The sequence below is a fragment of the Lepus europaeus genome, chromosome 6 (genome assembly GCF_033115175.1).
Source record: "Lepus europaeus isolate LE1 chromosome 6, mLepTim1.pri, whole genome shotgun sequence".
Taxonomy (NCBI): Eukaryota; Metazoa; Chordata; class Mammalia; order Lagomorpha; family Leporidae; genus Lepus; species Lepus europaeus.
Genome location: NC_084832.1, coordinates 94,675,294 through 94,697,496, shown reverse-complemented (window position 1 = coordinate 94,697,496; position 22,203 = coordinate 94,675,294). Strand labels below are relative to the sequence as shown.

At 60.7% G+C, this 22,203-nt stretch overlaps 2 protein-coding genes across 2 annotated transcripts in view; one reads left to right on the top strand and one right to left on the bottom strand.

The window, feature by feature from the left end:
• Positions 1-22,203, bottom strand: part of CACNA2D4 (calcium voltage-gated channel auxiliary subunit alpha2delta 4) — a 100,702-nt gene that overhangs the window by 31,047 nt on the left and 47,452 nt on the right. Inside the window, exons 24-26 of the mRNA XM_062195194.1 lie at positions 21,307-21,402; positions 18,459-18,586; positions 15,357-15,437 (exon numbers count right to left, since the gene is read on the bottom strand). Coding sequence (XP_062051178.1) covers positions 15,357-15,437; positions 18,459-18,586; positions 21,307-21,402 — 305 coding nt within the window. The remainder of the gene's footprint in view (positions 1-15,356; positions 15,438-18,458; positions 18,587-21,306; positions 21,403-22,203) is intronic.
• On the top strand, positions 3,673-12,524 carry LRTM2 (leucine rich repeats and transmembrane domains 2). Its single transcript, XM_062195418.1, has 4 exons — positions 3,673-3,749; positions 4,207-4,346; positions 7,172-7,762; positions 10,332-12,524. Exons 2-4 carry the CDS (start codon positions 4,283-4,285, stop codon positions 10,784-10,786), a joined length of 1,110 nt encoding a protein of 369 aa, XP_062051402.1. The 5' UTR covers positions 3,673-3,749; positions 4,207-4,282; the 3' UTR covers positions 10,787-12,524.

Genomic DNA, 22,203 nt, shown 5'->3' with positions numbered 1-22,203 from the left:
GCGGCCCAGCTGCAGATGGAAGAGAGGGGTGGAGTAAACTGCGCAGGCCCTCCTGTGCTCTTGTGTGCTGGGAGTTTTTGAAGCTGGGGGCGTGCAGAGGACTTGTCCTGAGTCAGGAACCCTAGACCAAGGGACGACGGCAGGGCAGGGCACAGTGGGAGTGGGGAGCCCCTGGGCGCTCAGTGGCTCAGACACTTGGCTTGCAGGGATAATGACAAAGGTGTGGGAGGAAAGGTGTGGACGCCCCATGGGGTCGTTTTGCCAGGGTCTCTAGCCAGAGCCTGCAGGCTTTGCCTCTGCTGATGCTGACCTCGGCAGCTCCCTGGAAGCAGTGCCCACCCCCCCCACCCCCCAGTCTCCAAGGGGTGCTGCAGCCCACTCAGCACAGCAGGGCACCTGCTCTCACTGCTCCCACTGCTGCCTCCCGCTCATCACTGTCTCCCCAGCCCGGCTTCCCTCACCCCAGCACAACCCCCCCAGAACAGCTTCGAGACAGCCCCCTCCGCCCCCCCGACGAGCTCCTGTCACTACCGCGCCTGTGTCTGCTGGAAAGGGGGCGGCTGGGAGCGGGGACCTGGCTTGCAGCTCAGCCCAGCCAGTCACAGGGCTTGCTTCTTCCTGGGTGAGCGGGGTAAGAGCAGCTGGCTGTGCCCAGTGAGGCGAGGGCTGCGCCAAGGAAGGCTTGCGTGGCCCTCCCTGCACCCGGCCGCCCCCGCCAGCCTGTGGCAGGCACCCCCACAGGAAAGCAGGTCAGGAGCAGACCAGAGGCTTACAAAGGCCACCGAGTCAGTAACTCAGCTTGGGCTCAGTTCTGTCCTTCCATTTGTCTAACCCAGGCGAGTGACTGAACATCCTGTGCCTCAGTTTCCCCATCTGCCAAGTGGAGTTAACAACCCTATGTTTGTGGCTGTGGACCCTGTCTCTCCTGGTACAGATGCTGTTCCCTGGCCAGGATGGCCCCGGGGACAGACGGGTGCAGCCTGCAGGGGGTTTGCCCCTGTCTGGGAGATGCTTAGCCTAGAACTTCTCAAACTTGAACATGCAAACAAATTACTGGGGGTTCTTGTTAAAAACACAGATTCTGAATTTCTAAGTGGCTCCTAGGCCATACTGACACTGCAGGTTCATGGGCCACACTTTGAGTAGCCAAGGGCTGGAGCCAAAGCCTCATGTTTCTGGATTTTTCTAAGGAGCTTTTAGCTCCTTAACCTGTTCTCCAGTCTGCAGCAGGGTCCAGCAAAGAAGTCCAGGGGGCCCTGGGCGGGGGCAGGGGGGCAGCCCCTTCCCTCTGGTCCCTGTGTCTGGACAGGGACAAGACCCAGGTAAGGATGAGGAGCAGCCAGCGTTGCAAGCTGACAAGGCCATGGGCCTTGGAGACAGGAGCGCTTCCTGGCAGGGCCCTCCCCCCATCTCTTCTCTGTCCCCAGCAGACGGCTCTCAGGCATTCCAGCAGCTGGCCAGCACCTGCTGCGGCAGCAGCTCCCCACGCTGCTGCTGTAGGTCACCCCTTTCCTGCAGAGGCTTGGCTCTTCTGGGGTGCAAAGGGACGCTTTAGGTAGAAGCGCGCTGTGGGGCAGAGGGTTAAGGGGCCAGGAAGTGCAGCTTCCAGCCCCACATCTCCCTGAGGGTCATTCTAAGGGTCCACACACACATTTGTGATTCGTCCCCAAGCTGGGCAAGGCTGCTCTCCCCACTCTTGGGAAGTCCCAGGGGCTGAGGGAGGCAGGGTGGGCCACCAGAGAGCACAGGCCAGCTCCTCATCAGTGTCCTGCTACCCCACAAGACAGTGCCTGAGGATCTGCACCGTGGGCACTTGCCTGCCATGTTCTGTGCACGTGACATGCCCCAAGTCACATGTGGGCATCAGCACCTGAGCTCAAGGTCCCCTTCTCCACGGAGCAGCTGTTTGCTGGCTGTCCCCAGGGCTCATTAGTGGGGGTGGCCCTGGATGGGGAGCTGGAAAGGAGGAGGGCAGGAGCCCCAGGTGGAAGTGGGCCTGAGCTTTGGAGGCGGTGGGGGGAGCTTCTGCAGGAAGCCAGGAGGAGTGGGAGGAGCAGAGCCTGGTGCAGTCTCCAGCCCCCTGTGAGCCTGAGCATGGACAGCTTCCTGGGTCAGGGGCTGCCCACAGGCCCCCTCCGGGCTGCAGGTGCCTCTCCTTCTGTGTGCTGGGGGCATCCGGGAACACTCCACTGAGTGCTGGGATGTGTCAGAAAGGCATGCATGCATGTGCGGCTGCGGCTGCACCTGCACGTGTGTGCATACGTGTACAGCCGTGGCAGCACACGCGTAATGGCACAGCCCTCTGAGTGTGTGTGCCTGACGCCTGTGTGTGTGTGTCCTTGCAAGGCCGTTGCTGGATGACCTTGGCAGAGGAGTGGATGAGCAGCTGGGCAAAGGGGCCTGCAATCCATTCTCAGCCTCACGGGTGACGCAGGTGGGGGCTGCTGACCTGGCTGATGTCTTGGGGATGCTTGTGCGCTGGACCTGAGAGGTTGTTTGAGGTCAAGCTCCAAGGACACAGAGTGGAGGCTGCTGTCTGGGAAGGTGGTGTGCGAATGTGAGGGGCAGAAGCAGACCCAACACAGAGACCCACCGGCGTGAGCTCTGGGTGTGGGCCATGGCAGCAGGGGCTGGGGTGTGTGTGTGTGTGTGTGTGCTCAGGAGGCTGGTGGGAGGAGCTGGAGCGTTCACCTGAATTTGGCGAATATTCACACGCAAGTTCCACCAGTGAGGTTCTAGAAATAAAAGCACTGAGGCCCGCAGAGTTTACATAGTCTGTTTAAAGGAGCCTCCGGACGGGAATTCGAACCCAGGACCCTCCTGCCTGCAAATCTGAGCGGGGAGCCTGCCGGAGCCGGCCTCTGAGGGCAGCTGGGCCACCCCGACGACTCACTCCTCTCCGTCCCAGGCGCTCGGGATCGCACAAGGCCTTGTAGGGACCGGGCTGCGCCCCACACCCCGCGTCTGAGCCGCTGCGGGCGGAGGTTGGGGACGCGGCGGAGGCGACGGCCAGCAGAGGGCGCTAGTTCCCGGAGCCCGCCGCGCTGGCTGACGACGGCGCCGACCCGCCGGAGGGGCACCGCCACGGCGCGGCCGCGGGGGAGCGCAGGCGAGGGCATGGGGAGGGGCGACCGCAGCAGTCGCTGCAGGACCCTCGCGCCCGAGGTTGCAGCTTCACACAGGCCTGCTGGGGGCGGCAGCCAGGAGGCTGCCAGCGCCCTTGCCCAGGGCCGCGTTGGGCGACCTGGGAGGGTCAGCCAACCGGGAGCCGGGAGCCGTGGGCTGAGCAAGGGTGTCCTTGGGCTGTCCGCGGAGGGGCGGGCGGGGAGACGCGCCGGGCCCGCTCTGACGCCATCTGCCGCATCTGGAAGGGAGTGGGGACCCAGCGGAGGCGTAGGAGACCTTGGGGTGGGGTGAGCCCGCCCTCTCGTCCCCTCTGGCTGCTCCCCAGCCCCAGCCTGTTGCCAGCCCTCCTGCCCTGGCCCCTGGCCCTGCTGCCGGAGCAGGTGCGCAGCCTGGCCTCTGAGCGCAGTCTTCTCACAGACCTGCCGGCGAAGACGGAGCCCCGCAGTCACCCCAGATGCCCTGAGCTGATGAGGCTCAAAGACCGACTGCCGGAAGACGCAGCCCTGCCGTTCACTCCTAAGGCGCCGGCGGAGGCGGGCGCAAGAGGCCACCCCGCGGCTCCCAGTGCGCCCACCACAGGCACTCGCTGCCAAGGGCCCGGCCTCTGCCTGCCCGGTGCCATGGTAAGCAGCCCTGGGCTGGGGGCAGGTGTAGCTGTGACCTGCCACCTCGCCCTGCCTACCCACGAGAAGCGTGCCTCAGTCTCCCCACCCGAGGGGCCATCGCAGACGGAGACCGCATTGCTGTGGAAACATTTAAGACATCGACATGCCAGAGAGACAGTGGGAAGTGGCAGGGAGAGGCGGGGGTGGGGGGATCACAGTCCACCAGCCGCCAGAGGAGCCCTGTCTGAGCCTGACCCCTCCAGCACCCCAGGGAGGCGGAAGGTTTCCTGGCCTCTCTCTTTCTGCTCCCTTGTACCTCGTGTTCCCCCGCCTAGGGAATTGTAGCTGAGAGGAACAGGAGAGGAATAGGGTGTAAAGAGACACCCGGGCCCTCTCCCTAACCCCTGGGCTGGAACGGGGCCTCGCTCAGCTCCCTCCCACTCGCCCTCTCCCTCTCTCTCTCTCCCTCTCCCAGGACTGACTGGCAGTGCACGCCCAAGGGGCTTCTCTTTCCCCAGAGCTGCAGGGCCCAGCGAGCCGTGGGGTCCACCATGCTGGCACTGTGCAGTGGCTCCGAGCAGAAGACCAGGCTGGGCGGGCCGTGGAGAGCCTCCTGTGAGTACGCCCTTGGCGGGGCGGGGTGCGTGGTGGGGGCCTGCAGGAAGGTCTCAGCAGGTCTTCCCAGGATGCCAAGGCCTTGCTTTGGGAAGCCAGGGTCAAGATAACAGCATTCATGGCAGCAAGGAAACGCTGGGGGCGTCTGAGGTCAGGCCAGGAGCTGGAGGCCACACTGGTGAGTCTGTCTCGTCCTTCCACGTGCTCTGGGTTCGAGGATGGCAACATTAAGAGCAGCGTCCTGCTGGAGACCAGCCAGGCCTCCTGGGTTTTAAGTGGAATCGATGTTGTCGGAGCGTGTCCACCCGTGTTTAGCCGCAGGTGCGGAGGCTGGAGGTCTGCCCCTCCCAGCCCAGGCTGGGCCCTGCTCCCTGGTCTCGCCTCTGAAGACTTCCCTCGTGGTCTTTATGCCTCCGTCTTCCCAACTCCACATAGAGGCGCGAGCGGGCTCTCGGGGTGTGTTAGTGACTGGGCCTGACCCGTCTGCGTGTGGGCAGACTGAACCTCCATGTGCCAGGAGGAGTCCATGTCCGTGAAGGCAGCGCTTGTCAGTTGTCAGGGCGACAGACACCCCAGAACACGCTCTCTCTGAGGCAGACAAGGTCAACCCCAGCTGGCTTGCCCAGGGCTACGAGACAGGTGAGGTTATTCTGCCTGACTTCTCCCCGCGCCGGGCGGCCGGTGAGCTGGCTGCCTCGCCACACAGGCCCCTGAATAATTCACCACGTGGGAGTGGCTGAGCCCCGAGCCACTCAGCTCCCTTTCAACCTCATTCTAGAATCAGTCAACACCTTGCAATACAGGATTACAGTTTCTTGTCTCCAGAGCTTTCGGGGGTCTCTGGATTTCCAGGGCCCGGGCCGGGGGCAGGCAGGGAGCTGCGCTCTTCCAAACGCTGTCCCCTCGGGAAGGGGCCAGTGGCTTCTCCGTAGGTGGATCCTTTCCAGATAAGCCAGGTGGCTTGGATTTTTTTTTCTCCTCTGGAGAAGGTTGATTTTCAAATGGTGTGGGGCGGGGTAGTGTGGAGCAGGCTGACCTGGCAGCAGAGGGGCGAGAGGAGGGGAGGTAGCAGTGGGTGACCCCGGATGGCCAGGACGCACCGGGCCTATGCTCATTTCCTGTCGAGACCAAAGAGGTTCAGATGTCAGCGTGGCTATGTGTCCCTCACCTGTCACTGATCCTCCAGGCAGGGCGGGCGGGGGACAGTGTCCCCTGGCCCTGTGGGACATCAGACAACCAGACACCAGCCAGACAGACTCAGGGCTGTCCCATGCAGGCCTCCAGGGGTTTGTTTTTGGTTTTTAACATTCCAAAACCTTATTTAATAGAGTGTTCTTCATGGCACTTCTTGGGATGTAAATAGAACTTGATGGAAAGTTCATTCTGAGTGAGGCCGCTTCTTGACTCCTCCCCATGCCCCAGTAGATGTGACTAAGACTCCGTGGGGCCACAGAGCACATTCGTCTCTCCAAATGGGGGCCAGGTGACCCCTTCTGGAGAATCATTTACAGCACTGGCTCCCCCTCGGCCACGCCGGCCCGGGCAGTTACAGCTGCATGCTTTGGAACCTGCCAGGTCTGGAATCTGACGTCTGAAGGGTGCTTCAGTCCACTACCACGTCAGTGGGGGGCAGTGGTGCCCGGCGGTCCCGCTGCCCACAGTCCTTCCCTCTGCTGACAGCACTGGGCCTCAGTGCTGGGTGATTCCAGCATCGTGGCGGGTACTCGCCACATCCGCCTTAGGGGACTCAGGCCTCTTCCGTAACCAGTGTGGCTGAGGCCACCTGGACTGTGGACTGGGTCTGCACTTCCCTGCCAGTTCCCCAGCGACGGTCTCTCCTCTGGACCTGGTGGAGCTGACCTGGTGGGCAGACCAGTGTTGAGCTTCCTGGGTTCCTTTCACAGGGAGGTCACCAAGGGAGGGCTTTGAGGTCGCTTCTAGAAAGGACTGGAATGCCGGCAGCTTTGCTGCAACTGTTTGCCCAGGGTCACTCTCCCCATTCCCTATCCACAGGTGGGTCTCACGCTTGCATCTTGTGGGCCTTGTGCAAGAAGACAGGGCCATGAAGGGAAGCCCGGCCATGACCATGGTGCGGGGAGGCTGAGAGCATGGACGGCTCCCCATGTAAATGAATGTGGAGCTCCTCCTGGGCCCCGCCGTCTGGCGAGCGCAGTGCGATTGCCCATCTTGTCCTTGTCATGTCTGCCGTGTGCTCTGGTGCAGGACCCCAGGTGGGCCTGGAGTCCCGATCCTCACACGAAGTCACTGGTGCTGTCTTGGAAGTGGTGAACATGACAGCCCTTAGGAAGCTATAGGGGACAGGGCTAGGAGGTCCCCTCGGGCTCTCCCCCTCCGTACACAGTGTACGGAGCAGCCAGGTTGGGTCTAGGACGCAGAGCAAGGGGCCTCAGCAGTGCAGCCGTTTTGGAAGGAGACACTCTTGCTCCTCACGTGGGATAGGTTTCCCTGATAGCCTTAGACACGTGCCCTTGATTGTGTCAACATCTGTAGTGTCCAGGGGACCCAGGCTCCTCGGGGAGCTGAGCCGAGGATACCCTGCGAGCTGGGGTAACCCATGTGCCACACTTGACTAAAGCAATTTCTTCGTCTGATGTGCAGCTGACACGGTGTGCCGTCTGTGGATGTAGAAGTGGCTTTGGGTTTAATGATCATTTTTCATGGTTAGTAAATGTTTGCACACTGATTGTGGCTTGTGCCAAAGCAGATGTAGCCTCGAAGTTGTTATGCTATGAACTGGAAGGGAGGGGGTGGAGGCAGGAGGTAGTAACCTCAGTGTGTGGCTTTCTCTCCACTCCCCCCGCCAGGGATCACCTGCTGGATCGCCCTGTGCACTGCTGAGGCCCTCCCCACCTGCCCTTTCTCCTGTAAATGTGACAGCCGCAGCCTGGAGGTGGACTGCAGCGGCCTGGGCCTCACCACGGTGCCCCCGGACGTGCCCGCCGCCACCCGAACCCTCTTGCTCTTGAACAATAAGCTGAGCACCCTGCCAAGCTGGGCCTTCGCCAACCTGTCCAGCCTGCAGCGGCTGGACCTGTCCAACAACTTCCTGGACCAGCTGCCCCGCTCCGTCTTCGAGGACCTGACCAATCTGACGGAGCTGCAGCTCCGCAACAACAGCATCAGGACCCTGGACAGGGACCTGCTGCAGCACGCGCCGCTGCTGCGCCACCTGGACCTGTCCATCAACGGCCTGGCCCAGCTGCCCCCTGGCCTCTTCGATGGACTCCCGGCTCTGCGCTCCCTCTCCCTTCGCTCTAACCGCCTGCAGAGCCTGGACCGGCTGACGTTTGAGCCCCTGGCGAGCCTGCAGCTGCTGCAGGTGGGAGACAACCCCTGGGAGTGCGACTGTAACCTGCGTGAGTTCAAGCACTGGATGGAGTGGTTCTCCTATCGAGGTGAGTGAGCCAGCCCTGGCCGGCCGTGAGGGACAGGGAAGGGCACTCCTGGAGACTGGGGTGAGGTCAGGGGACACAGGGGGGTGACACTACCTCTCTGCCAAGTTCACTGCACGAGTCACGAGCCTCGCTTGCACCAGGAAGCAGGGGGCTGGCTGCTGCGCCCCTCCTCCCTCCCTTCCTGCTCCCTTTTCTGCCTGGGACCTCTCTGCTGCCTTCCTGTTCTCTGACATGGGTCTGTAACTTGCTCTCACCTGCACAGATTTAAAGAGGGAACTTAAAGATGCACCTCACCAGCTATGTCTCTGGGCATCCCTGGCCAGTTTGGAGGAGGAGAGGAAAGTGCCCTTCCTCTGAACGACACAGCTGTCTCTTAAATATTCATCTCAGGGGGGTGGCGCACAGCTGAACCCCACCTGGGAAACCCAATTTTCCTTTTGACAGCGGTGCCAGGTTCTTCTCCCAGGTTTTGTTATCAGAACTTTGAGTCAGAAGCCAAATGCTTTTAGTTTTACTTCCTTTCCCTTCCACGTTTCTTAAACTTGTTGATGAGCTAGGAAATGACTGGATGGGACACACAAAGGTGACACAGAAGCAAGCCCAGTGGTGAAGGTGCCGGGTCTGGGGTGGGAGTGCGGTTGTGCCACCTACGAGCTGTGCGCTCTTGAGAAAGGGGGATAGTCTCTCTGTTTCGGCGCCTCCTCTGTAAGGTGGGTAGGAAAGCAGTGTCTGCCCGCCAGGATCCCTCTGAGGATTAGATACAGTAACACAGGCGGAGGCTTGAGAGGCGGCGGGCGCAGTCAGTCCTCGATCACACACTCGCCCGTGTGTCCACTTGCCAGCAGTGGTCAGCACACCAGTGGACTTGGTGAGACACGGTTTGGTGCCCAGCACTGAGCAGATGCTGAGTGAATGCTTACTCGATGAGTGAACGGATAGCAAAACTCTGAACGCTAAGGTTTTTCTTTAAAGTCTCACTGCTTTCGTGTTGGTACCCAGTCCCACTCCCGGTGAGTTCCAAGCCACTCCTATGTGTGAGTTAACTGAAGACCTCTTACAAACTGTAAAGTGCCATGTGAGTCACTGAGCTGTTGTCTCGCTTTGTATCGGCAAGGAAATAATGATTAATACTTGTTATGTAGCTTCTAGTTTACAAATATCTTTTCATGTATGGCACTATTTTGATCCTTCTGGCTGGCTGCTAGTTGAGACAGACATTCTTATTTTACACTAAGAAAAGTTGAGACCCACAGTCATGAGATAAGTTAAAGAAGGATGACACAGCCAGGGTTCAGTCTCAGGTCTTCTGAGACGGTGTGTCTCAGAACCCAGCCCTCTGCCGGGTGCAAGGTCACCAGGTGTGGGACTCGCTGAGCCCACCCAGGCAGCCAGTGGCCCCAGCAGCTAGGGGCCAGGTTCCTTTCAGACCCAGAACCACACGATGCCCTTAGCACACATCCCTGCCCTTCCCTAATTCCAAGCACAAAGGGGCAGGCAATGGGAACCAACCCTTTCCAGATCCTCTTAACAGGAGAGTTGCTTTCAACCTTGAACTCCTTCCAAAACAAATCCTGGGAAGTTTTTCGCCAGCATCCCAGGGAAAGATTGCCGTCTGCTGCATGAGGACACCATGGTGGCTGGGCCAACAGTGATGGAGCAGCCGGAGCCCGGGCCCTACAGCAGGCATCTCCTGCCTGGGTCTGGATTTCACTCGAGGCTGAAAGTGGGCCCAAAGCCAAACTCCGCTCCCTAGGGGACACCTTGGCAGGCTACTTTCCCTAGCCACTGCCTCTCTCCCCACCCAAGGGCTGCTGCTCTATCTGTCTGCGACCAGGCCTGGTTTGCCATTGTCCTGGGGAGCCTGTGTGCCCACTGCTGTATGCCCATCAGCCTCTTGTGTCTCCAGGATTCCCCGCCAAGATGCCCTCGAACTCAGAGGCTCTGGTTGGGGCTTGGAGGGGCCGCTGGATTGTTCCTACACAGGGGAGGAAGGGCACCCAACTTGTTTCTCCCCTATCCGAGGAGGCATCCTTCACAGACGGCCGGCATGTCCTGCCTGGAGAGCACTGGCAGAGGCACTGGCTTATGACGTTTGTGCTCTCGAGAGGGAAGACCCCTGGGGGCTGGGCTGCTGTGTTCTTGCTGCAGGGGCCAGCAGGCAGAGTCCGGCAGGGAGAGAGCGGCCCTGCATTCCGGGTGGGATGGCTGTGAGCATCCTGCCTACGTCAGCCTCGTCAGCCTCGGCAGCCTCGGGAGGCTCAGCCTGCCCCTGGAGGTTGGTGGAAGTGGCTGTGTCCTTCTCTATAGATGGGAATAATGACAACGTCCATTTTACATGGCTTCTGCAAGAACTGAGTGGCATGACCTGTAACTCTTCCACTGTGGTGGGTGGCTCCACCAACACTGGCTTCCCTCCTTCCTTTGCTCGCCTAGCCTCGGATTCTAGGATTGATGGCATCGCTGATAGAAATTTCTGGGCTCTCCATTTGGAGGAGCTGGGGGGTGGGGAGAGGGGGTCCAGTTCCGGATGCCTGCTCAGCCCCTCCTTTCTTTGCCCCCCCGGCTGCAGGGGGCCGCCTGGACCAGCTCGCCTGCACGCTGCCCAAGGAGCTGAGGGGGAAAGACATGCGCGTGGTCCCCATGGAGATGTTCAACTACTGCTCGCAGCTGGACGACGAGAACAGCTCAGCCGGCATGGACGTCCCGGGGCCACCCTGCACCAAGGCCAGCCCGGAGCCTCCTAAGCCCAAGCCGGGGGCGGAGCCGGAGCCCGAGCCCAGCACAGCTTGCCCTCAGAAGCAGCGGCACCGGCCCGCGAGCGTGCGGCGCGCCATCGGCACGGTGATCATCGCCGCGGTCGTCTGCGGCGTCGTGTGCATCATGATGGTGGTGGCGGCTGCCTACGGCTGCATCTACGCCTCGCTCATGGCCAAGTACCACCGCGAGCTCAAGAAGCGCCAGCCGCTGATGGGAGATCCGGAGGGCGAGCCCGAAGATCAGAAGCAGATCTCCTCCGTGGCCTGAGCGGCATCCCTACCCGACCCAGGTAGGAAGGGCAGGAGGAACGCGCAGGCCCCGCCTCCCCAGCCCCACGTCCTCCCCACCCGTGGTGCACTGGCGCAGCATCGGTCTCCACGAACTTCAAGCCTCCCTGGAGCCGCCGAGCGAAGAAGGCTCCTACTGGTGCCTCTCACTGGGCCACCAACTCTCTGGAGTTCCCGGGGCCTGTTCCTAAGCTTTTGGCACGGGGAAGACGGCACGCGTGCCCCCACAGGAGCTTCCGGGCGCCGAGCACCCCTGTGGCCTTTCCTCCGGGGGTCCTCACAGCTGGGCGACTGGTCCCCACGTCGTCCGCACTTGGGGGGGTGGGGGCTGTGAAGTGGGGCCAGGGGCAGGTTCTCTGACCTCCCCTAAGGCCGGAGGCTTGCTCTTGGCGCCCTGCGGGGGAAGGCCAGGGCCGCTCCGCACTTGGCACTTGGACACGCGACGGGACGCGCTGCACTCCTCTAACTTGTTGCCTGGCGCCACCGTGTCCGCCACAGAGCACACTGCTCCCGGAGCCTCCAGCTCGCCCTCGCCGGCACAGTTGCCCAGGTGCGTGCGCGCGCGCACACACACGCACACACACACGCACACACACGCGCACACACACCCACAGCACGCAGCCACCCAGGCCGGAGCCGCGGGTCTCTGCCCCAGGCGCGGAGCCTCCCGCGCTCACCGAGGTCCCCTCCGCCAGCAGGGGGAGGAGCCAACCGTAAAGTGGGCCAGAGCAGAGCTGCGGAGACTGCGGTCGCCGTGGCAACACGCTCACGCCTCCCCTGGGCTTTCCAGGGAGGCCTGGAAGCTGCAAGCTGTGCGGACGGACGGCAGTCCCTGGAGCCCAGCCTCCAGCCACTGGGTGTTTCCTCGGCCCCGCCCCGTGCCTCCCCAGGTCGGGCCCTGGGGGACACCCCCCAGTTACACTCCCTGGAGCCTGCAGCCTCAGCACCGCTGCCCTGTAGCTCTCAGCCCCCTAGCGTCTGCAGCTTCTGGCCTGGGATCTCAGGGCTGAGACCGGGTCGTGCAAGGTGACCTACGCCCTCCTGGAGGGAGGCAGGTGGTGAGCAGAGAGACGCGGCCCAGACAGACTCCCGAGCAGGCACCAGGCAGCCGCGTTCTGTCTAGAGACTTCCACCATGCGCTTCCTTTCCCCTGGGTGTTGTCCGCGCAGCCCGGCTCCCCAGGACTATGGGCTGCATCTGCACCAGGGTCCAAACCAGCTTGTGGGCGGGGGCTCTGTTTGGGGCAGAGATACTGCCTCCAGGGACTCTTCCTAGTTGTAGCCCCTCCGCGTGAGTCTGATGTGAGTACCCGGGGAGTCCCCAGGTCTCCCTCTGCTGGGCACTGGCTTTCTCGTGCTTAGAGGGGGCCAGGAGGCGCCAGGCTGGCTTCTGGTTCTGACCGGGGTCTTGGTAGCACAGGGAGAGGACCAGACAGACACGGCGGGCGGGGGTCTGTGAAGGGTGTCAGGGCAGAACGGGGCGCCCTTTGTGGTGGCAGGGGTGCCTTTGAGGTCATTCCCCAGGCGGTGTCTGGGGCTCTCTGGGGCATAGGCTGCTCATCGGGATCACAGACTCCCCTAGATGGGGGCACTGTCTCCCTTCTTTTGGATTGAGAGCTGACCCCAGGATTGGAGATTTTCTCAAGGGAAAGGGGAAGGGAGGGTACTGTCACTGGTGGTATCTTTAGCCTGAGACAGCAGATTTTTAAAGGCAAAATTATATTTCTGGTTTGTTGTTTCAGAAGACCAATAAAGACTGTATTTTCCTATGTACTTCCTGCCTTTATTGAGAGGGAACGGGGCGTGGGTGGCTGGGAGAGCTGCTTCCTGCCCCTCACCTTCCCCTGGCAGCCAAGTCAAGCGCTGAGGGCCATCCCCCTGGCACATAGAGCTGCGTAGGGCACCTTGGGCACCAATGGGGAAGAAGGGGTGGGGGCCGAGGCCTGCATGGGAGGAGGCTCTGGGGCTGGCATGGCTCAACTGGGATTCTCAGGCCACTCACCCTCCGGCACGTGAGCCTCAGGGTGCTCAATGGTCAGCGAGGGCCTTGTGGACTGAAGGGGGGGGCTGCAGGCCCTGCCCCCTTTGCCCCTGGGGTTCATCTGGCCCTGCCTGATGCAAATCCATGCTGGCATCAGCGACAGATGGTGAGAAGGGGCTCATTGGCCCAGAGGAGGGGGAGGGCGGCTCGGGGGGCTTCTCTGCCTGCCCTGCTGGCTCTTATTAGCTCCGGAGAGGCTGACGAGTTCGCCTCATTTAACCCCTTACCATCTCGTCCTTTCACACTGACACCAGGCACATGCCAGCCACACTCTCGGCTTAAAGTCAGGGTCCTCCATGGGGCACAGAGGGTGTGGAGTTGGAATGGGGGATCAGGGGCTGGGGGGGTGAGCAAGAGGACAGGGCCCCTGGGACTTAGTGCCCCCTGGCTCCCTGTGGGCAGGTGACCGCCTCGGGCAAAGACAATGGCCCAGCGGGCCAGGAGCGGCCAGGAGCAGTGAACCACGAGGGGCCCTGTTCCTGGAGCTCAGTGCGCAGAACGGGTGGTGGGGAGTGTGGGGCTCCTCATGCCCTGCACAAGGCTGTGGAAGGCATCCGTGGGTTTTCCCAGTGTTCCCAGAGGGGGCTCCACCACCGTGGCCTGAAGGCCGTGCCCTAAGGAAAGGAACCCACACACCACTTGCCCCAGACAGTGGGCAGGGCTCTGGGCCTGGCCGTGGGCAGGAGCGTGTGGTGTGGGGGCACTGAAGGCCCCGCGCCTGGGAGGCCACTGCCCACTGCTCCGCCTGATCCTCCGCAAGGCCCTGACAGCAGATCCCGATCAGACGTTTGAGTTGTGCAAGTTTTGCATAAGCCCTTGAAAAATCACCTCCTTGGAGATGAACAGGATCGCTCCCCATCCATGTGTGCGCTGCGCGACCCGGAGCGAGGTCACACACTGCAAGCCGCCGCCCTGGGGGCCGTTCTCCTCCCTTCTTCCCTTGCTCAGTCACAAACGTCACACAAATGCAGCCCCCACCACACTGGGTCCCCAGCCTCCCTGCAGGGAAACAGACCACCACCTCCTCTTTGAGCTGCAGGCCCCAGCAGGCCCCAGGAGCAGAGAGGCGGAGCCAGAAGCCAGGGAGAGGAAATTACAAAGGAAGACAAAAAAAAAAAAAAAAATTGAAGTCTCAGGTCTCTAGCATCTCATCCTTTTCTTGTCACATCCATGCACCCTAGAGCATAAGAGCAACTGTCTGCAGCGAGTTAAACCCACGGCACTGGGACACGGTTTCTATGGCAACCCCTCCTGTTCTAATTCTGCTCGGAGTTTAAAATGTTATCAAATAATTGGGGAGCGCAGGAATGCACAGCCAGCAGCTTGACCCCTCCTCCCTTCTCCTTGAGAGGCCGCCACATGGGTCGCAGGGCGGGCACAGGCTCGGGAGACCAACCTTGGGAAGCAAGGGGGTAGATGCCTTCTCAATGCCACAGCCTGCATCCCGCAGACCCCCAGAGGCGCACCTGCTTCCCACTGAACCCAACGTTAGATGGTGCTGTTCTCTCTCCTCCTCTAATCACAGGGTGAGAGCAGCCTGGGACCTCCACCCAGGGTGGTCCTTTTACCCTCTCAGGCTGGGAGACAGAGCCCCACCCACTCTTTTTTTTTTTTTCTTTTTTCCCCACCCACTCTTTCCACTCTTCTGTCCTGACCTCAGCCTGGGGCGGGGGTGGGGAGCACACAGACCCTGCCCCTCCCCCCAGAATTCCTTGCACCTGGCCAGACCCCAGGCTAACAAAACAGGTGCCTGATAGGGAGGGTTGAGCAGCCCTGATCAGCCGTGGGAATGGCCACCGGATGGCGCCACTTTGTAGAACTGAGCTGGGGTCAGGACAGAGATGCTGAAGCCAGGTCAGGAGGACCACCAAGGATGTTTGAGGCCCCGAGAAACTGCCACATCCGGGGACACCTGTGGGCGTCATGGGGTGCCGGCATCCCAGCGTGGAGAACGCTGGCCCTGGGGGGCGGGCTGAGGCCACAGCCTGGCTCCGGTAATCACTAGCTGGACTTTGGGCATATATCTCTTCTGTGCCTCAGCTTCCTCATGTAAGGCGAAGCCCCCCATCGCCTTCTGTAGAGCACCCCGAGGACTGCACGGGAAAGGGCGTGGGAGGCGGTTCCCACGGTGCCTGGCACGTGCTGAGCTCACATACGGAATGCCCACTTTAGGGACTGAGTCACAAGCCCCTTGTCTCGTGAGTGGGTCCTGGAGCCCGAGGCAACAGAAGGGGGGTGGGGAGAGGGGTCTGGGCTGCAGTCTCTGTCCTGGGTGACCTTGCGCAGGTCTCTCAACCTCTCTGGCTGTCATTGTTCTCACTTGTTGAGCCCCTTTAGGTTTTTATAAACAAAGTGGCTCAGAAGAGCCCCCTTTCCCTCATGCCCACACTCCACGTGGAAGGTCAAGGGCAGCCGCAGGACAGTGGCCCTGGCAGGCCCCACGTGGGGCCTCCTGCATCTCCAAGGGGCCTTATCCATGCACACTGGCCGCAGTGGGCAGCACATCCTACCTGCAGCCACAGCCGTCTTCTTGTCCACTGTCACCACCACAGCTGTGCTCGCCGTCACCGCCAGCGGCTCCCCCTGGCTTTCTGGGGAGGCAAAAATCACGCGGTCACCTTCTGAGCACCTGGGGGCAGAGCAGCGACTGAGCCCTGGCCCCCTTGTGGAAGACAAGACACAGGTTCCAGCCTCAGGCCTGGCTGGACTAACACAAGCAGGTGGGGGAGGGGGAAGGGCCTGTGCGGGGACCTTGCTGCTGGAGGAGGGGTCACTGCCAGCGCCAGTCTTTGATGGTGCCTCCTAGCATCAGACACTGCTCATCTGAGTGACACGCGGTCCCGAGCGCCTGAACGACGCCGCACTGCCAGCGCCGACATGACCCCGTGACTTTCATCTTGTCTCAGGGCGGCACACCTGTCCGCCCACTGCCGCCTCACCTGAGCTCCAGCTAGCACAGCTCAGGGGCTCTGGGGGGCTGTCCCCTCCTAGGACAGGTGACTTGTGCCGCACCACAGGGTGCTGTGGAGCGGAGGGGCCTGCTTCATTCCAGGACTGGGTGGTGGGTGACCCTTGTGTCCTTAGTAAGGCAGTGGTGACACCCGCAGTCAGGCTAGATGCGGCGCACGAGTGGCACAGAAGTCCCCGTCTTCCCCCTTCTTTTGGAAGCACCAGGCCTCCATGGGAAGAAAGGTAGCCAGAGCTCCAGGGAGCTGGGGTGGGTGGGCTGCTCCCTGCCCCGGTGCGCAGTTTTCACCGCCCAGCTCCGGAGCAGTTGTGGAAGCGCCCTTGCCTGGATGTCACGCAGCCTCCCTCGCTGCTGGCCTGTCGTGTTCCGGTGCCACGGGAGACAAACGACCCTCGGAATCACCTGTGGAGGGCATTGCTGCCAGGGCATCGCTGCAACGGGCTGAAGCTCTGCTGTTTCAAATTCATTCTGTTGCCTGGTTTACCCTCCGCACTTCGCTGTCATCAACCATCTCACAGAAATCTAAAGTTACACTCTGATTCTAGGAACCTGCAATACCCAAGATGTCCTTGATTCTGGAATCTGCCACAATGAAGTCAAAGTCCACTTCCTCACCTCCGTTCTAGAAACATCTAGAAGATACTAAAGTGGCTGACGGCCTGCCGTACTGCTGGTCTCTGCAGCCTGCTTCCCGAGACAGATCTCTCATTGCATGTGTGCGGTGGCCAGCACAGGCTCCCAGCAAACACTCAGGTGAGGGCGTGGAGACCCGAATCACAGAGTCTCCAGGGACATCTGGAATTCGAGGGCCTGCGTCACAGCAGCTCCCTGGCCCGGTACCCTTGGGGCACGAGCAGGGTTCTGAGTGCTGGAGGGGTAGGGCTCAGGCAGTGGCCAGGAAGAAGTTGTAGGAGAGGGGGAGCAACTGCCCTGAGCCTCCCGGACATTGGCGAGACACTGCCACGCCTCGGCTGGTCTCTAGGGTGCTGGTGGTAACAAATAGCTCTGTGCAGGCAGAACTCAGCCTGCTGGCCCCAGCCAAGGGCACAGCGCCCCCTGGGAGCCATGGGGCCTCCATTGACTCTGTAGCCTGCGTCTCCCCTTCCCCTCAGCCTGCTCAGGGCTGGCCCCCGCTGCAATGCAGATGCTGTTCTCGTTTGGGCTGCATGGGAGAACACAGGCATCCATGTGCCTCCCAGCTTGTGCATGAGCTGAGAAGGAGAGCAAGGCAGGCCGTGCAAGGGAGCGCCTGCTCTCTCCCCGGCAGCCTCCTGTGGGTGGCCAGCTTCAGTTCCTTGCCCACCCACCGTCCTCTCTCACCGAGACATCAAGTCTCCCCCTGCAACCCGGAAGCCAGCAAGCAGAGTCCCGGTGACAATGCAGGCAGGGAGAACCTAGCCAGGAGCCTGTGGGTGCCCCTCCCAGGGGCTGCAGGGGCTGGTAGGGGCAGGGGAGAAGGCTGCCTCTGTCTGCTGTGGGGTCAGAAGTGGGCAGTGGGAGAAGCGGCCCTCTCCCCTGGCTCCGAGGCTCCCAGCCTCGCGGGCTTGCCTTGGATATAAACACATCTCCCTCCGCTCCCCCTTCTGCTTTGTGTCCAGCTTGTGTCCAGTGGGCGGGGCCGACCTTGGCTCTTGCCTGGCTGTGCGACTCCCTTGCTGTGTGTCCTGGGCAAGTCACGGAACCTCCCTGAGCCATGTGTGAGGCCAAGGGCAGTGACCACACTAACCTAACCAGGCTGTGCAGGTTGAATGAGTGCTGTGCGGACTGTTAGTTCCGGTGCCTGGTGGAGGGACCGGGTGTGAGATGGGCTGCCTTTCCTATGAGCTGCCCCCCAGGGGGAGCCCCCAGGAGCCTGCTGGGGAGCCTGCTCAGCCACCCACTCTTGGCCCCTGGACCCGCCCCTCAGTCCCTCAGGCCACAGTCTCTTTGCGTGTAAACTCATTTGGTGATTGTTCTGGGTGCTGGTTAAAGTCACCTAACTTTTCATCTTTGGGCCATTTTTCAGAGCTGGGGGACTGGGACTTGGGTGCCTGCGGTCCTGAGAATCCTCCGGGTTTCGGCCTTGCAGGAATCGGCTGGAGGCCTGAAGGCCTTGCCCTGGCTGCTGCCTGCCCGCCAGAGCCAGGTCTTGCTTTCCCCCAGGCTGGAAGCTCCGGGTGCGGTTCCGGGCAAGCTCAAGGGCACAGCGGCCAGGTCGCTGCTGTTCAGCCTGGGAAGAGCTTCGGTGATCCTGTGGCCTTGACAAATGGCGCAGCCCCCAGCCAGTCTGTTCCTGTCCTCTGAGCCATTCATGGAACTGGCAAAGACACTTAGACTTTCAGACGAGCAAGAGCCTTAGCCATCAACCTCCAGATCTTATATTTGGGATCTGGGCTCAGATCCAGCTCTCTCAATGTCCGGGGAGACTCTCCTTTATCCACGGGGGCTGGGGAGTGAAGTGATCAGCCCTGCGTTCAGCGTAGGCACCCAGGCATGCGTGTAGGCAGGTGTGGTGAGACTCGCAGGCGTGCCCTCCTGGCCCTAATGTGTGTCACGAGAGCTGGCAGGGGGAGCCTGGGTCTGGGTTCTCCCAGGACGAGGAGGAGGAGGAGTGGAGGAGGAGGAGGAGGAGGGTGTCTCACCGCAGTGTGGGAGTGAGCATTACCTGGTCCCTGTGCCCAGTGCAGGTTGAAGACAAAGCTGCCGGGAGGCCGCTCGGAGGCCTGGCGGTACCACAGCGGGAAGTGGTCCATGGTGAACACGCTGGCCTCGTCCTCTGGCGTCAGGAACTTCCTGCAGAAGGAAGATTTGGGGCTCCTCTGAATGGGGGACATAAGAGGCGACCTCACAGTGCTCATGGAGATGGGATTAAAATTTCACTCTGGTGCAACGTTTTGAAACCCAAAGTGATCTCATAATGCATATTTTCTGGGAACTTTTCAGAGACCCCCTCATATGCATGGAATCCAGTTTTTTTTCAGGGGCTGGTATTGTGGCACAATGGCATCTCACATGAGCCCCTATTTGAGTCCCGGCTGCTTCGCTTCCAATCCGGCTCCCTGCTAATGCAGCTGGGAATGCAGCAGAAGATGGCCCAAGTGGGAGACCCCGATAGAGTTCCAGGCTCCTGGTTGTGGCCCGGCATAGCCCTGGCTGTTGCAGCCATTTGCGGAGTGAACTGTAGATAGAAAATCTCTCTCCCTCTCCCTCTCCCTCTCTCTCTCTCTCACTCCCCTTCTCTCTCTCTCACTCCTCTCTCTCTCTCTCTCCCCCTTTCTCTGTAGCTCTACCTTTCAAATAAATAAATAAATAAATCCAACCTCTTTTCAAAATAAATTTGTTTTTTATTCCATTTCTAATGAGCTTTTTGAAGTCTTCTCACGTTCACCCCGTCCCCTATAAGGCTGTCTTGGCTGAGCCAAGAGAGGGGCAGACGGATGGATGGAGAATTTAGCTGCTAACGGGGTTCTGCCACACAGTGTCCTGGCACTTCCTGCTTTTTCAGGAATCAAAGTGATGCTGGGTCTAGCGACACAGTAGCAGCTCGAAGAGGGATAGGGTCTGTATCAGGAGGGGGTATTTTCTGGTTTTATGTCAGGCTCTGCCTGCAGAGTTTGTTTCTTTTGCAAGTAGCCTAATTCCTCTGTTTAAAAATAATCTTAACATTTATTTTATTTATTTGAAAGGCAGAGTGAGAAAGAGAGGGAGGGAGAGAGAGAGAGAAAGAGAGAGAGAGAGAGAGAGAGAGAATCTTCCACCTGCTGGTTCACTCCCCAAATGTCCAAAACTGCTAAGATTGGGCTAGGCGGAAGCCAGGAGCCAGAAACTCCATCTGGGTCTCCCACATGGGTGCAGGGGCCCAAGCACTTGGACCATCTTCTGCTGCTTTCCCAGGTGCATTAGCAGGGAGCTGGACTGGAAGCGGGGCAGCTGGGACTCGAATGGGTCCTCATGTGGGATGCCCGTGTCGCAGACGGCAATTTAACTCACAGCATCATGATGCCAGCCCCATCTTAATTTCCTGTTGTCTGGTTCCTTGTGTGTCTGAGTGAGAAAACTGTCAGCCGCATCACTGCACTAACAGAGGGGCGTAAACTCCCCCAAACAGCTTCCGAGGTTTCAGAAGGTACCGGCTGTCCTTTTGCTGAGCAGCTGGACCTCACTAGTTACTGCCTTGTGTCCCTGAGCACACAGCAGCCTGCAGAGGACAGTGTGGGCCTGGGAGCAGCTAGCAGGGAGGGATGGTGGTGGACAATCCAGCAAGAGGGGCTTGGGATGGGCGTTTGAGCCCATTCAGTTGCTGGGCTGCCTTTCACATCATGTGCGGGGGAAGGGTGCCCTTGGGACTGCACAGTGTACATTGTGTGTGCCCATCCCCTTGGGGAGCGTGTTGAGGTCTCCACCCTCCGTTCTGAGAAGCCCTTTAGAGAGGCTGGGGGTGGGGCGCAGTATCAGGAATAGATGTGGGGTCGCAGATAGCTGCTGTCTCTGCCCAGGAGGAGGAGATGGGGAAGGGGAAGGAAGGAGGGAGAGGGAACAGCCACGGCATCTCTTTTCCTAGAAAGCTTCAGCTTTGCTTAGCGAGTGTGGATTGTTCGGAGTCCTGGAAGAAGCTCAAAGTCAGTGCTCTGGGCCTGGGCATGCTGAGATGCAGCGAGAGGAGCAGCAAGTGGGTGGGGGTCCCGTTGGGTCAGCAGCCCCTCAGCTGCTGTCCAGGTGCCTAGGGGCTTGAGCCCCCAGGTCTGCAGAGCGGCAGGTGGCGCTGCGCCCCCAGCCCCGCGCCCACACCCTCCTCTGGGCTCCCACCTGCTGGGCACCCTGGCTGGGGCTAAGCCAGCTTCTGCTTGGGGCAGGGTTTCTCGGGGTCGGCACTGGTACCAGGTGGGGCGTGCCTGTTGTGGCAGGGGCTTCCCTCGGGACCGCAGGGTATTGAACGGTATCTCTGGCTTCTACCCGTGAGAGGTCAGCTGCACCCTTCCTCCCTCGCTTCCCCCTTGCCCAGTAGCAGCCCGAAATATCAAAATATCCCCCAGGTGAGAGCTGTTGGCTAGGAGTCCTAAGCCCTCTGCACCCTACAGTGGGTTGCAGCTGGCACCCTCTCTGACCGGAGCGGGAATTACAAATCTCCCACACACGGCAGGGGCAGGCTTGTCCCAACGCAGCCCAGAGGGCATCTCCTGGGTAGAGGGCACAGGAGGAGGGCCTCTCCCCTCAGGGCTGGGACAGGAGGCTCAGCACCAGGGAAGAAAACAGTCCCACTACCCCTTCTGCAGGAAGGAATCCCGTCAACCCTCCTAACTTCAAGGTCATGGTCATTGCCTTCCCAGACCTGAATTCCCCCCCCCCCAGGGACACCCCCGGGTGGACACATCTGAGCCTGGGTGGAAAGGGTTACTTTTCATACCCATCTGTAAACTCCAGCTTCCCGGCCTCCCTCGCCAGCCTCTGTCTGCCCAGTGCCACGGAAACCCAAGAGCAGGAATGCAACTCCCCAGGGCCCCTGCAGGACTCACCTGTCAGAGACTTTCTCGGAGCCCACGAACAAGCTGCCCCTAAGGAGGCCGGCCCTGGTGCCCAGGAAGGCCATGTCCACCTCCGGCTCCGACTCGCTGTGGGACAGACAAAGCGGAGCCATGACCAGGTGGCCCCTGCATTGCCATCTCTCCCAGCTGCACCCAGCCTGGCTCTGAGGACACTTTCCAAGACCGCTGAGTTCTCAGGCAGTGCCAGGTACGTGCCCTCTGTCCCCATCCACTGCCAGCGTCCCAGCTTGCCGCAGACCCCCACCCTGCTTCCAGGAAGTGGCTCTGTTCATTAAGTGGCCCCCGGGGTCCCTGCCTCTCTTCTGTGTCACACTGAGCTTCCACTGTGAGCCCCTGGGTTTGGGGGAGTAGGGTCTGGAAGCTGGAAACTCGAGCAGGGAGATTTTGTCCTGGGGTCTGCGGAATGACACCTTACGGCCAGGGTGGGTTTGAAAGCGTTCCACACTTTCCCTTCTAATGGCAACGCGAGGGTGGGAGGAGCAGGCACTGACCTCGGCCCCCAAGAGAAGTTCAGGGGGACTTCACCAGCTTGCCATCGACCTGAAAAGCAGAGTCCACTGCTGGCCAGAGTGTGACTGGTTTTCCTCTCAGCCTGCAAGGACACTGGACGGTGACAAAGGACACTGGACAGGAGCGCAAAACAGGGCCTGGGCAGCAGGTGCTGCTGCCTTTGTCCTGGTTCTCGGTTGCTGGTGGCTAGTTTTGTGCAATGCCAGGCCCGAGGGCTCGGGGACATGTCCAAGGCAGGCAGCCCCTTTGCCCAGACTCACAGGTGAGGCTGCTGGGCTGTGCTTGCTGGGCACTGCCCCAGGCTGTATCCTTGGATAGAACCTGGAATGGCATGGAGACACGCGGCCCGTAGTATGG

Excerpts from the sequence above, each read along its gene's own strand:
- LRTM2 (XM_062195418.1), top strand. The coding sequence starts at position 4,283 with ATGCTGGCACTGTGCAGTGGCTCCGAGCAGAAGACCAGGCTGGGCGGG. Across the intron at positions 4,347-7,171 it reads CGGGCCGTGGAGAGCCTCCT|GGATCACCTGCTGGATCGCC; the intron begins GTGAGTACGCCC and ends TCCCCCCGCCAG. Across the intron at positions 7,763-10,331 it reads GGAGTGGTTCTCCTATCGAG|GGGGCCGCCTGGACCAGCTC; the intron begins GTGAGTGAGCCA and ends CCCCGGCTGCAG.